This window comes from Gadus macrocephalus, chromosome 5 (assembly GCF_031168955.1).
Source record: "Gadus macrocephalus chromosome 5, ASM3116895v1".
NCBI lineage: Eukaryota > Metazoa > Chordata > Actinopteri > Gadiformes > Gadidae > Gadus > Gadus macrocephalus.
The window spans coordinates 2,737,839-2,752,460 of record NC_082386.1 but is presented as its reverse complement, the minus strand read 5'-3'; the positions used below and the strand labels follow the sequence as shown (position 1 = coordinate 2,752,460).

Below are 14,622 nucleotides of genomic sequence, written 5' to 3'. Positions count from 1 at the left end.
TCCCTCCCTGCTATTTTGTAGTTCCCCAAAACACCCTAAAACAACTTGAGTCCCACATTCTTATGCCGGTGTCACGTTAAAATTGTACCGGGGGCGAAAATTGTACCGGCCTACGTCATCGTTTGTTTACATCCTGACAACCTGTATTATGTTTCAAGAACCTTCCTACGTCATTTGACGCAATCGCCCGTTTCGCGGGCAAAACATTTGTCATTTGACGCGTTCGGCAGTTTCGCGAGCAAATTTTTTTATTGTTTCGATTAAACAATTAAATACAATACAAATATAAAGTAAAAACAATTGTTATCGCTATCTATCATAATACAGATAGCGATCCGCTATCTGTATTATGTTATTTCGTAGTTTGGAAACATGTTTTCTGCATCGCGTAGTCTGTTGCCGGGCAGGTTGTCAGGATGTAAACAAACGATGACGTAGGCCGGTACAATTTTCGCCCCCGGTACAATTTTAACGTGACACCACCATACGCCACTAAAGGCCTTTTATGGTCCCACGTTCCCGCAACGCAATGACCACGTAGACGCTTCGACGCAGTCATGAACGTTTATGGTTCTGCGTCAGGTTTTAGTAAGCGGACCATACCATTCTTCCTCAACGGAATGTTACGATTTCTGGGGACATCCGGCACTTGGGGTGAACGCAAGGAGGGTACGCAAGGACGTAAGAGGTCCGTAACCCCCTTGCGTTGCGGGAACGTGGAACCATAAAAAGCCCTTAACAGTGCAAGCAGGCCAATGGTAACCAAGCACGCTTCCTCCCTCACTTTAAAAACCACCAGCCTCCAATGTACGACTGGAAATACATTTACCATGAGATCATGTTCTCACTTGCTGTGTGTGTGTGTGTAGATGTTTCCGTGTCTTTGGTCTAGTCCAGGGGTGCCCAACCAGTCGATCGCGGTCTACCAGTAGACCGCCGACAGATCCCAAGTCGACCGCGAGGGGTGAAGAAGAAAATTATTATTATTATTATTTTTTTAATAAAATAAAATTTTCGCGGGACATATACGCGCGGTAGTGCATGCGCTGAAAGCCGTCAACAGTAGTTACGCACTCCTAAACGTTGCCATGGCTGAGGGGAAACGAGCTAAGACCTACCATTTTCACCCTGAGTGGGAGGAAGATTATTGATTATTGTTGAGAAGGTGCCGCTCGCAGATGGAATGAAACCCCCACTTTCCATTTGAATAACCCACCCTATCCTTGGGTAAGACGATGAAAAAAGTCTCAGTTTTTAGGCCCCAAAACCTCTGTTGTCCCAAGGACCTTGAGAGCCCAGTGCTTCCTCTGGAGCCTTGGGCCCCTGTTTTCATCCAAACAATAATCAATACTCAATTCCCCCAGGCATGGTGGATGACCTGACGGCTGCGGGCGTGGCCTGCTTCGGGCCCTCCGCCAGGGCCGCCCAGTTGGAGGCCAGCAAGAGCTTCTCCAAGGCTTTCATGGACCGCCACGGCATCCCCACGGCTCGCTGGGGCTCCTTCACGGACCCCCAGCTGGCCTGCGACTACATCCGGACGTGAGTGGACACCCCCTCCCCCCGCCATGCCTACATAGTTATATTCATATTTACTTTTAGGGCATTTAGCAGATGCTTTTTTCCAAAGCAACTAACAACGGTTCAAACACAGGTTCAAACCCCAACGGCGGAGTCAACCCGCAGGGCGACAGCCAGCCTGTCAGGAGTAGTTAGGATGAGGCGCCGGGGATCCAACTAGCAAGCTTCCGGTTGCAAGTCAACCTCGCTCTACCCACTGACCTACTGCCACCCCTATGACTACATGTTGACATTGCAACGTTTGCCTGAAAACTAACACTGTTGCATTCATCGTCGTGACTCCCTCTCCCACTTGTGATATCACTAAGGCACACGAAGAGGCAGTTTTTCAAACAGCTTGTAATGGCTAATCAGACTCACACCTGGTGGTATAATAGACTCCCTTTAAAAACAATTATCCTGATCTGTGACTCGTGTTTGATGGTGTTTGTCGATGTTGTTGTGCATCCGCAGAGCTAGCTTTCCGGCGCTGGTGGTGAAGGCCAGCGGTCTGGCGGCGGGAAAGGGTGTGATTGTGGCAGCCAATCAGGACGAGGCCTGCGCGGCGGTGAAGGACATTATGAAGGTTCTTGAATATTTTGAGATGTTGTGACGTAACTTGTTGAGAAAGAGCCGTCTTTTCGATTTGGCGTCCTGATCAAACACCCCTCTTATGCACTTATTGTATGCCGGCCTCCTGGCACTTAATGTACTCACTTATTGTATGTTGTACGTCCTGGCACTTATGCCGCTTTTCCACTGCATGGTACCAGCTCGACACGACTCGACACGACTCGACTCAGCTCGCATTTTTTGCGTTTCCACCGCGGTACCATGGTATCTGGTACCTGAAGTGGCTGCTTTTTCTAGTACCTACTCGCTCTAGGTTCCAAGCGAGCTGAGCCGATGCTAAAAGGTGACGTCGGCAGACGGCCGGCGACTGATTGGCCAGAGAGTGTGACGAAGTCACGAGAGCGACATGGCAACCATGCTGGTAACATCCATAGCAGCGCGCAGCCAACATGTTCCACTTCTCCAACTTCTTCAACATGCCAGCTAATAATAGTAATGCGATCGATGTCCTCCATTGTTGTTATGTGGGTTCTGTCCATGTGTGGGTTGCGTATGTGTTGTTTGCGTCGTCGCGTACACAAATACGTCACGGCCCTTTCGCGCAGCCGACCCCGCCCACGTCCAGGAGGTACTATTTGCGGTGGAAAAGCACCCGTGCTGCTACCGTGTCGAGTCGTGTCGTGTCGAGTCGTGTCGAGTCGAGCTACATGTGCGGTGGAAAAGCGGCATTAATGTACTCACTTATTGTATGTTGTACGTCCTGGCACTTAATGTACTCACTTATTGTATGTTGTACGTCCTGCCACTTAATGTACACACTTATTCTATTATTGTACGTCCTGCCACTTAAGAATACTACTTGGCATCATGTAGCATCTTATCCTAGCTATCTTTGATGTCTACAGGGAATGGGTTAATCTAGTGATTGTAAGTGCTTGGCACTTGTTTCTATGAACTTCCTTACTCTACCAACAGCGATATATTGCTGTTTCTCTTCCTTCTGACAAATATACTTATGTAAGTTGCTTAGGATACAAGCTACTTCTAAATGTAATTGGAATTACAGGTAGTCAATTCATTGTTGAAACACTAAAGGAGCTAAAAAAGCAGTACTAAAAAGGAGCGGTTAAAAACCCCAGGATGGGACTGATGGGACTTAAGTCCTGGGGGGTGTTTTCTGTTCAACAAATTCCCATTATTCATTAGCATTTAAAATGTGGAACTCTATTTGTTTTATATTATTGGAGTTGTAATGCCTGTCTACGTTTGACTCGCAGGAGAAAGCGTTCGGTTCGGCTGGAGAGACGGTGGTGGTGGAGGAACTTCTAGAGGGAGAGGAAGTTTCGGTAAATAACGCTTTTCTTTTTTATAAATTTTTGGAGGGGTTTAACGTAGATGGGGGGGGGGGGGGTAGCATAGTTTTAAGTATGGAGCAAAAGGTATCACATGAAATCAGAAATCTGCCAACTGCTAACCAGTTGGGCGAGGCTATCGCAGCCTAAAACGCAATGGGGACAGGAGGCATCATTTCATTAGTGCATTAAGCTCTATTTCTTTATTTTTAGATTTGGATGTCAATTAAGGAACACATACAGAAAATAGGTTTCTGTTCAATACATGTTGCCTGTCCACCCCATGTACTTGACATTCCATCAACCTCTTAAAAACGAATAGTCTGCGGTGCCCTCCCCCTCCCCCCTCCCCCTCAGTGTTTGTGCTTCAGCGACGGCTCCAGCGTGGCCCCCATGCCGCCGGCACAGGACCACAAGCGGCTCCAAGATGGCGACTTGGGCCCCAACACCGGGGGCATGGGGGCCTACTGCCCCACACCACAGGTACTGTGTCCAGGCTAGGGGTGCAAATGTGTAAATGAGTACTCATCGCGCAAACGCGGATTAGGAGCATTAATAGTTAAGAAAAAATGTAGCGGAAATTGTTTTTATTTTTTGTTATTTTTCAGACATCTTGTATTTGATTATTTATTCAATTGATATGCATGTTGGTGAAGTTTTGAAGTGGGCTATATAATGAAATAGTTCAACGTAATATTGGCTACTACGGTAATTAATGTTATTAATATAATGCATCTATTGAAGCGAACAGTGGCCAGTCTCTCTGGAGTCAGTTTGACATGCAACGTGGTGCATCTGCGTTATTATTAACTTTTTACCTATTTTTTGCCAAATTAATTATAAAATGGGTTATTAACGGTAATTACGGTTATTAACGGTAATTACACCGTTTGATTTAATCTATTAAATCAAACGGTGGCCATTCTGTGTGGAGTCCATTGATATGAGGTTAAGCATCTGCATTCAATTTTATAATATATATTTTTTTTGACAAATTCATTACAATATGGGCCATCACAGTTAATTAATATAATACATCTATGGCCGTGTTTCCGCTAGAAAAAAATTGGTGGTCTTGTGAACTGGAAGTTTTTATTTTATATCTTTAATATCTTTCGATATTTGGCAGCTGTGAAGCGTGCCGCTGCTGACTTAAAGTCAAATGTATCGAGAGTGTCTCTGCTGCTTGCAATGCGCATAAGCCTCGTGACTCTTCCTTCCCCAAGGCGGCTTCGCTGAGCAGTCTTTATTAGAGCTTAGATCGGCCCCAGAAAATGGAGTCCGGCCTGGCCCGACACGTTAACTGTAATTATGAGCCCGAGCCCGATTTCAACCCGACTTTTAATACATGTGTAACTTTGTACACATTTGTTACTTAGGCCTACTCTGCTAAATATATACAGCACCCTCCATAATTATTGGCACCCCTGGTTAAGATGTGTTAAAAGCCTTAAAATAAATTAAATTTTTATTGCAGAAGCATAATCTCACACTGAAAATTGTAGAATAATGTAACCTTCAACTCAAGTGAATTTTAAGTGAAAAAAAAAATCCCTGACTAAGAAATAATTATTCTTCATAAAATCACCTGTTCCACAATTATTGGCACCCCTAGCAATTCCTAGGAAATAAATGTAATTAAAGTATTTCTTTCATTTCTAAAGTAGTTTACAAATTTGATCAGTAGGAACATTTAATTAGTAATTCATAACTTCCTGTTTCCCTGGGGTATAAATATGACGTGCCACAGAGGCCATTTCTCTTCAACATGGGAAAGACAAAGGAACACACTGTTCAAGTAAGGCAGATGTGTGTAAAGCTTCAAAAATAAGGCAATGGCTACAAGAAAAAAAACAATCGCCTACACCTGCCCTGTCAGAGAAATCGTCTAGAAGTTTAAAACAACAGTGGTAAACAAGCCTGGACGAGGACACAAGTTCATTTTGCCACCACTCACAGTGAGGAGGATGGTAAGAGAAATAAAAAAATCTCCAAAGCTCACTGTCACAGAATTGCAAGGAATGGTAGCATCTTAGGGTCACAAAGTCTCCAAAACAACCATCAGGCGCTATCTACATGCCAACAGGCTGTTTGGGAGGCATGCACGGAAAAAAACTTTTCTCACTCAAAATCATACACGCAAACGCCTGGAGTTCGCTAAGCGGTACATGACCTTCAACTGGGACCGTGTGCTTTGGTCAGATGAGACAAAGATAGAGCTTTTTGGCAACAAACACTCTAAGTGGGTCTGACGGAACACAAAAGATGAGTATGCAGAAAAGCACCTCATGCCCACTGTGAAGTAGAGGGGAGGATCAGTGATGCTGTGGGGCTTTTTCTCTTCCAAAGGCCCTGGGAACCTTGTTAGGGTGCATGGCATCATGAACGCGTTGAAATACCAGGACATTTTAAATCAAAATCTGGTGGCCTCTTCCCGAAAGCTGAAGATGGGTCGTCACTGGGTCTTTCAGCAAGATAGTGACCATACGGCCAAATCTACCCAGAAATGGTTCACCAGACACAGAATCAAGCTCCTCCCTTGGCCATCTCAGTCCCCAGACCTCAACCCCATTGAAAACCTGTGGGGTGAGCTGTAATAAATGCACTTCAATTAAAGGCTGGATTTCACACTTTCTTTCATTGTGGTCCTATATTATTTTGAAAAAAAATGAATTTATTAGAAGCTAAAGAACACATGTTAACCAGGGGTGCCAATAATTATGGAGGGCGCTGTTTGTAAGGAATAATGTATGGAACGCCGGTCATTATCGGGAAAATAAGCCCAGACGGGGCGAAAAGGTTCGCCCTGAAGGTGCTAATTTTCGATAATGACTGGCGACGTTCTATGCATAATCCTGCTTATTACAACGGCTGCTTGCCAAAACGAAAAAAAATCCTTCACATGGTGTCTTTTTACAATTTATTCGTTACCAGCATTCGTAGTGTTGATCAGCAGTGAAATAGTCTGTTGACGTCGCTTAGCAACCGAAGACGCTGGGGTTGACAAGTGACCGGACTACTACCCATGCAAGTGAAAGGAGCGTTCCACGGCATTGAGAAGACCCTTGTAATAGAGGCCTATAATATTTCTGTTTATGGCATAGATTTCTCCTCTGATTAGGCCAATAATTAACCCTAAAAAAACAACACAAACGCTCTATCAAAGGCCCGGCCCGACCCGGCTCAAGGATAGTGCTGGGAAATATCAGCGGACCGGGTCGGATCAATCGAAACCCTCATTGTTTAACATGAATTGTCTAAACAAATGACCACTGTAGCATATTTAAACACAATTCAAATTGTGCAGAGAATTATTTGCATTGGTCATTCTGACAGGAGGCACTTACATTTTTCGGTCCTCCTCGTTTTTTTCCGGTCAATGACCGGTAATTACCGGACAACAGAAACTGATCTATGGTTCATCTTTCTTCTTGCTCTCTGCTGTGTACCAGGTCAGCCAGGAGCTGCTGGAACAGATCAAGGTGAAGGTGCTGCAGAAGACCATCGACGGCATGAAGGCAGAGGGAGCTCCGTACATAGGTAGGTGCTGAACCGCAGCACAGCAGAGTTCTAGACCAGACACAGATTTGTTTTACATTTTTTCTTTCAGCGCCATTAAACCCGCTGCGACGGGAATCAAACACTATTTAAAAAGTGTTCTGGGAATGAGGTGGGCGTTTTATGAGCCACAGCAACTTTTTGATACTTTTTAAGTCTCTTAAGCCTAAAAACTAGGGCTGTCAAGCGATTAAAATATTTAATTACGATTAATCGCATTAATGCCATAGTTAACTCACGATTAATCGCGATTAATCATAAAAAAAATGTCGATGCTAAATATCCCTTGAATTCTTTGTCCCATTAATTTTTCTCATTTTAATGCTCTTATCAACATGGAGAAGTGCATGGGCTTGCCTTGTGCAAATGTTTTTTTATTGATAACAACATTGTCATATACTCAACAAAACAGGACGGTACAAAAAAAAAGCCTATAATGCAATTAAACGATGAACATACAAAGATATGCCTTGAACATAGCAGTCAGGCTACTGCTTCTTTGTTTTGAGCCCAAAAAAAAAAATAATTGACATATTTTTTTTAAAAATAATAATGTGCGTTAATCGCGTGTTAAAAAAATTAACCGTTAAAATTGGTTTGCGTTAACGCCGTTAATAACACGTTTAACTGAAAGCTCTACTAAAAACCATTATAATGAGCGATGTATATGAAAATGGTTGATCTTGTGTCGTCTTCTTCATTGGTTTATCTTGTGTCGTCTTCTTTGTTTGTGGATCTTGTGTCTTCTTCTTCTTCGCTGGTGGATCTTGTGTTGTCTTCTTCTTCTTCGTTGGTTGATCTTGTGTCGCCTTCTTCTTCGTTGGTTTTTCCTGCTGCTGTTTGATTGACAGGCGTGCTCTATGCTGGCCTCATGCTCACCAAGGACGGCCTGAGGGTGCTGGAGTTCAACTGCCGCTTTGGAGACCCGGAATGTCAGGTGTGTGTGAGACAGTGTACGTTAAGGATGCGCCGATAGTCGATTCTATCGACTATCGACGATAGATGGATTCCATCGTCGATCGTCTCAAGTTGCAGATGAAAAGGTGTTAATTTTTTTCAGAAAAACAGCGCTGTGGTGTAGCGGCTAATTTTACAGCTTAAAAAGCCCCGCAAATTGTAATTGAAGTTAACTGGCACAGGTGGAAACGCACTCCGTAGCGCTGACCTGACGTATTCCCTCACTGCTACGAGAGGGGAGGGGCTCGAAACCTCCCCACCGGTCTGCTCGCACGGTGAAATGACATCACACTCCGCTGCATCTCTGTGTGTGTGTGTGTGTGTGTGTGTGTGTGTGTGTGTGTGTGTGTGTGTGTGTGTGTGTGTGTGTGTGTGTGTGTGTGTGTGTGTGTGTGTGTGTGTGTGTGTGTGTGTGTGTGTGTGTGTCACAATGGTGGAGCCATTGCGTCTGTGTCTAAGCCGCGTTAACATGGACACTTCTGATCCGATTCGATTTCTAAACGGAATAGATCTATACCTACCATGCAATCCGAATGTACTGTATATATGGAATATACAAAAGTGGTAAGCGTATGTCCGTATGTCTCCCGCACAACCGTTATGTTGGTCTTGATTTATACTATGTAAGGATACATTATATTATGCATTATCCCGCTTATTACGTGGCTCCTTGCCAAAACGAAACTATCTTCACACGGTGTGTCTTTTTACAATTACCATTCGTAGTGTTCATCAGCAGAGAAATTGTCCGCCAAAGACGTTGACGTCGCTTAGCAACTGGACACGCTGGGGTTGATAAGTTACCGGGACATAGAATTCTATTCCGATCAGGGAATTGTATTCCGATTGAGGCGTATATATGCAAATGTTTTATTCTGAATGAGCTGTTCTTCCACTTCTAATCGGATCAGAAGTGTCCATAAACGCGGCTATGTGGCGGAGCTATTGCGTGTGTGTGTGTGTGCATGAACGTCCTCACGCTCTGGCAAAGAAATCAATGAGAGCAACTGAAAACTATGCTGGTAAGAAACTAAAGCTGTGATTCTGAAAAAAGTAAGCTATCAACATTTATTTTAGATATTATTGAAGATACAAGTGTGTAGATTTGTTCATTGGTTTGAAAAATTAATTGGTTACGATGTGTTGAATTGTCAGAGGTTGACCAGGCGGCTTCAATGAATCCAACTGAATGTAGTAGAAAGGAGTAGTTGTGTTTTCCAAAATATTCTCTGAATCATTGTTGTCATTTCCCCCAAAAATTCTGCAGACATTTTTTCGTTCATGTCAATATATTTATTTATATTTACCGGTATACATTTTTATGTGGACATAATGCACCGACATTAGTATTTCCATATGCACACACATAACTTTATTTGCAGAATAACAAACGCACAAGGAATCTCGTGCTTTTGTCCCTCTGCAAATATGGTCTTGAATCTGAGGACGACAGTGTGTGTGTTATTGTCCATTGGTCCAATACATTTATATATCATCTCTAAATCCTTTTTTGTTGTTTCCCCACGTAAAAAACTGTAAAGGCCTTGTTTTGTATTGTATTTATTTGTATTCCTACATTTTACAAAAGAAGGAAAGAAATCCAAGGAGCCGTTCCTCTTTCCTCTCACAGGTCCTAATGCCCCTGCTGAAGGGTGACCTGTACGAGGTGCTGCTCCACACGCTGGACGGCACGCTCGCCTCCCACGCCCCCGTGTGGCACCAGGAAAGCTCTGCGGTCACCGTGGTGATGGCCAGCGCCGGCTACCCAGGCACGTACGAGAAGGGTGTCCAGATCACAGGTACTTATTTATAGCTTTAAGCAGTGTTCGTTGTCATGGGAATGTCTGTTTCTGAATGTAGCCATGCGCTGTTGGATGACCATATAAGGCATTGGGGACAGGTTGTGGATGTTTAGAATTTGTAAACTAATTTGTTGGCTGACTTTAACTTTTTTCCTGCGTTTGTCGTTCGTGATTTTAATAGTTTCATTTCAATATTTTAAAAGCCAGTATTTGTATAATAGACAAAATTGTAAATTTGTTAAATGACTCCTTTAGGATCCTTTTGAGTTAATTATTTTTTTATAAAATAATTCACAATATAAGAATGAATAAAATGGAACAAATTGCCATCCTATTTATCGTGTGTGTGTGTGTGTGTGTGTGTGTGTGTGTGTGTGTGTGTGTGTGTGTGTGTGTGTGTGTGTGTGTGTGTGTGTGTGTGTGTGTGTGTGTGTGTGTGTGTGTGTGTGTGTGTGTGTGTCCTCCCCAGGGCTGTCCCAGGTGGAGGCGATGGACGTGCAGGTTTTTCATGCCGGCACAGCCCTAAAGGCCGGGGGCGTGACCTCCAGCGGGGGGCGTGTCCTCACCGTCACGGCCGTGCGGCCGTCCCTGGAGACGGCGCTGCAGGCGGCCAATCAGGGCGTGGCGGCAGTGGTCTTCCCCGGCGCAGTGTACCGTCGCGATATCGGACACCACGCCATCGCGTACCTCGGACAACGCAGGTGTGTGTGACCGCAGAGGCAGAAGTCGGCAACAAGAAACACGAAACGTTTCTAAACTAGCAGGCATTTTTTAGGACGCCTTTAGGATTCACACTCAAATCTGCGTTTTCCTGTGTTTTAGTGACATCACAAGTGGGCGTGTCCACCTAGATGTACGAAGGGCAGCGTACGTCTAGGTGGACACACCCACTTGTGATGTCACTAAGGCACAGGGAAGGGAAGATTTTCAAAAGGCTTGTAATGGCTGATCACACGCAAACCTGGCGGCATAATAGGGGCCCTATAAAAAGATGTGACTAGTAATAGTTTGGCCGCTAGTTTAGTTTAAACCTGCACTTCATTGTTTTTACTGGTCTGTCTGGGTCCCTCAATCAGGTTTCTGTGTATTTTTTTAACTGTCTAAAACGTTGTTAATAAACACCTCTTCACTAACATCCATGTTGTCCTGTTTGTGTTAACAATACCTAAATGGTTGATTGAATGCATATGAATTCAACTTAAAGTTGCATTCTTGCTGTGTTGGAATACAATAGAGATCATTGCTAGACAGACTTTAGAGAGATTTGAAATGCTGATCGGTCATTTCTCTCTAATAGATGATGACGAATAAGGCGAGAAATAGCCCTCTATGTTGTCTTCCTCTGTGTCTCTCTGATGGCGAAGTCACTTATAAGGAGAAAAAAATGATATGACGACTGAGGACTGACCTATAAGGAGGGAGTGATTTGATACCTGTTGGGAGAGAGCTGTGATGAGAGCTGTGTTATTGACAGGACTGACCAATAAGAAAAGGGATGGTGGAACGATCTCCCTTCCGATGTTAGGACTGCAGAGTCACTCGACAGCTTCCGCAAGAGACTCAAGACTCACTTAAGAGTTCACCTTGACTCTGCATAGCTTCCCTCCTCAACCCCCACCACCCCTTCTCCTCCCTTAATCTACACCCCTCTTACGCACTTATTGTATTTGTTCACATCCTGGCACTAAATGTATGCACTTATTGTATGTTTGTATGTCCTGGCACCAAAAATAGTACTTAGCATCGTGTAGTCATCTTACCCAAGCTATCTTTTTTGTACACAGGGAATGGATTAACCAGGCGATTATTAGTGCTTGTCACTTGTTTCTAGGAATATCCTTACTGTACCGACAGCGATATATTGTTGTTTCTCTTTCTTCTGACAAGTGTACTTTTTTTAAGTCTCTTTGGATAAAAGCTTCTGTTTAATGCCCTACATTTAAATGATGTTATTTATATGTCCTGTGTCTCTCTACCTGACAGAGGGCTGACCTACAAGGACAGTGGCGTGGACATTGCTGCTGGGAACAGACTGGTGGACATGATAAAACCTCTGGCCAAAGCCACCGCCCGCGCTGGTAACCTCATTACCTTGACACACTTCTTAAGCCTGTTTAGGGCAAGGCTTAAGCCTTGTAGGGTCTCTGCTTAATCCTGGTTAGTTCTCGGCGTAAGCCTGTTTAGGCCTCAGTATATGCCTGGTTATGCTTGGTTAAGCCATGGCTTGAGCCTCGCTAAGATTAGTCTGAAGCCTTGCTAAGCCGTGTAAAGCCTAGGATGAAGAATTGTTAAGCCTAGACTGAAGCCTTGTAATGCTTAGGCTGAAGCCATGTTGAACTTAGGCTTGTCCACTATTAAAATTATCATTAAACAGACAATGATGTTCGTTTTGTAAACCGGAAGAATCCCAGTTTATCTTGCTACTATATACTAGCAGGCCAGTTGGACAGCTTACTTGCGCGTGTGCCAAGCAGCCTGCTGCTAGCTAACACAAACACACACAGCACGTGTGCACACACACATACAACGCACGCACACATACACTGCACGCACGCACGCACACACGCATACAAACATACACGAGCGCGTTGACGCAGATGTTTCAAGACAAAAGCAGCACAGGACACCGCATACACACACTGCACACATGCAAACACTCACACATGTACCCGCAGAAACACACTGCACGCACACACGCGCGCGTGGACGTTGAAAGACAACTGCTAGATCGATTCCCGCATCCCACAATGTCTTTTATCCCCCCCTCCCCCCTTCCGTCTGTTTTAAAACACCCACCGTTGACAAACTCTCCTGGGTAAGACGTTCTGTCAATAGAAATTCCGATTGAAGTAGTGAAGAGACAATTTCTCACGTCGACAACGCAACGGCAGGTCGTTCATTTTATCATAAAAAACTGCTTTGTGTGACTGTAGGCTACTGCTGCCTGTCTTGGCCAGGTCATTTGAAGAGATGTTTAGTCTCAATGATGTATTCTTCTGGTAAAAAAATAAATAACATAAACATCTTAAACTCTCAAGTAAGGTAGCCAATGTATAATCTGCAATCTTGCCCTCGCACCCCCACTTCTTCTTATAGGGTCCCGTCCTTCCGCTCCCTGTTTTCTCAGTTAAACACAGAAATCCACTACATTTGCCCAAGTGTTAGTTATATTTTAAATAATTTGAAATACTTTTTCCGGTAACGTAGTCATTCCCAACGCCTTTCTCCTTCGTCGTTTCTTCTATTTGTCTCTAACTCATGATGCAATCTTTCATCAATCGATGCTTCAGATTTTGTGGATGCAACGGAATATATGATGCATAATTTTAGCAACATTTAAGATGATCGCGATGAGGTCTGCCCGTTTTGCCTCCATTTTGTCTATGTTCAAATCAACAAACTACAGTGACAGCAGCCACACTTCTCCCGCCTCTTGCGAACTTAGCCCCTACGTCATATCCCGCCCATTGCAAGCCAAACTCCCTAAACCCCCCGTTGATTCTACTGATGTCTAAACGACATCGATGTCTGCATATACATCAAGTTTGAATAACCCTCAGAGTTGAATCTCCTGATATACAAATGTGGCAAAATTTTTTGAAAATGGCTTATAAGAAGAAAATTATTATGCTTGCTTCATAATGTAAGGAGAAAATGATTATGCTTGCTTCATGACGTAATAGGTGAACCAAAATGTTATACGTTGTAAAATTATAGGCAAAATGTTATTGTATTCTGTGATCAGAAACATCGACTGGGGTTTCCGCATCATAGCTATGGGTTTAATTAGAACTAAAGGTCTAGCACGTGCGGAAACTCTAGTATTAAGAACAGATCTAAGTGGAGATGTTAATTTGCGTGAAAGTATGTATTTCAAATTTATGTCCAAATATTGAGTAAAAAACGCTGTACAAGAGACGCAACAATGTGTGATTTAATAACAATCAATTAAAAAATATATTTGTTTGAATTTTTTTATTAATTAAAAAATTTGAATGCATTTAAAAATATATATTTTCAAAGAAGAAATTGTGACTTGGAAAGGATGCATTACTTTTTAGAGAGCCGTTTCGCGCTGTTATTGTCATTTCAATGCTTAGCATCCTAACGGATAACGGGCCTCTACTCCGACCCCCTCTCTCTGGGGACCAGGGTGCAACGCTGAGCTGGGCGGTTTCGCAGGCGTTTTTGACTTGAAGGCGGCCGGCTTCGTGGACCCGATTCTGGTGTCCGGCACGGACGGCGTGGGCACGAAGCTGAAGGTGCACTGCCGATTTGTTTTTTAACTCCCATTCACTTTGCACTGAGCCGTTGAAAATTGCCCAGATATGTCCCTTTTTAAAGTAGTGTTTCCCAACTGGTGGGTAGCAGTGTGTGGTCCAAAGATTATGTATATTAAAAAAAAATATATATATTAATAATATCTATTTTTTTTTTACTTCTATTTTTTATTGCTAGAGTAACAAGCTTTGAATGCAGGCATGGAATTATTGGTTAATCTATGTTCATCTATGTAAAAAAAGGTAATGATGACATTGTTAGATTGTGTTTACTAACCTGTTTTTTGGCCCGTCATTTGCTTGGTTTAAATTGTACAAAATTGGTCGACCTAATCATGACCATGGGAAAAGCTAGGTCCAAATGCCAGACCAGTTGAGATACACTGCTTTAAAGCAAGGGTAGGCCATTCTTTTGACATATTTGTCAAAATAATCTTTACACAAAAGCAATCAATATATCAAATGCTAAGAGAAACTGCTGGACTGGCGCATGGCCCATATTCTGGCATTGCTATGCCATGACGGAAATGTTCCAGAACGTAG

The 14,622-nt window shown here is 43.4% G+C and overlaps 1 protein-coding gene across 6 annotated transcripts in view; it reads left to right on the top strand.

Moving 5' to 3' along the window:
- Positions 1-14,622, top strand: part of gart (phosphoribosylglycinamide formyltransferase) — a 63,821-nt gene that overhangs the window by 22,967 nt on the left and 26,232 nt on the right. For all 6 annotated transcript variants that reach the window (XM_060051214.1, XM_060051216.1, XM_060051217.1 and 3 more), the window contains 10 exons: positions 1,365-1,539; positions 2,032-2,143; positions 3,408-3,476; positions 3,840-3,965; positions 6,935-7,022; positions 7,892-7,977; positions 9,628-9,796; positions 10,269-10,502; positions 11,785-11,877; positions 13,952-14,061. In XM_060051214.1, coding sequence (XP_059907197.1) covers positions 1,365-1,539; positions 2,032-2,143; positions 3,408-3,476; positions 3,840-3,965; positions 6,935-7,022; positions 7,892-7,977; positions 9,628-9,796; positions 10,269-10,502; positions 11,785-11,877; positions 13,952-14,061 — 1,262 coding nt within the window. The remainder of the gene's footprint in view (positions 1-1,364; positions 1,540-2,031; positions 2,144-3,407; positions 3,477-3,839; positions 3,966-6,934; positions 7,023-7,891; positions 7,978-9,627; positions 9,797-10,268; positions 10,503-11,784; positions 11,878-13,951; positions 14,062-14,622) is intronic.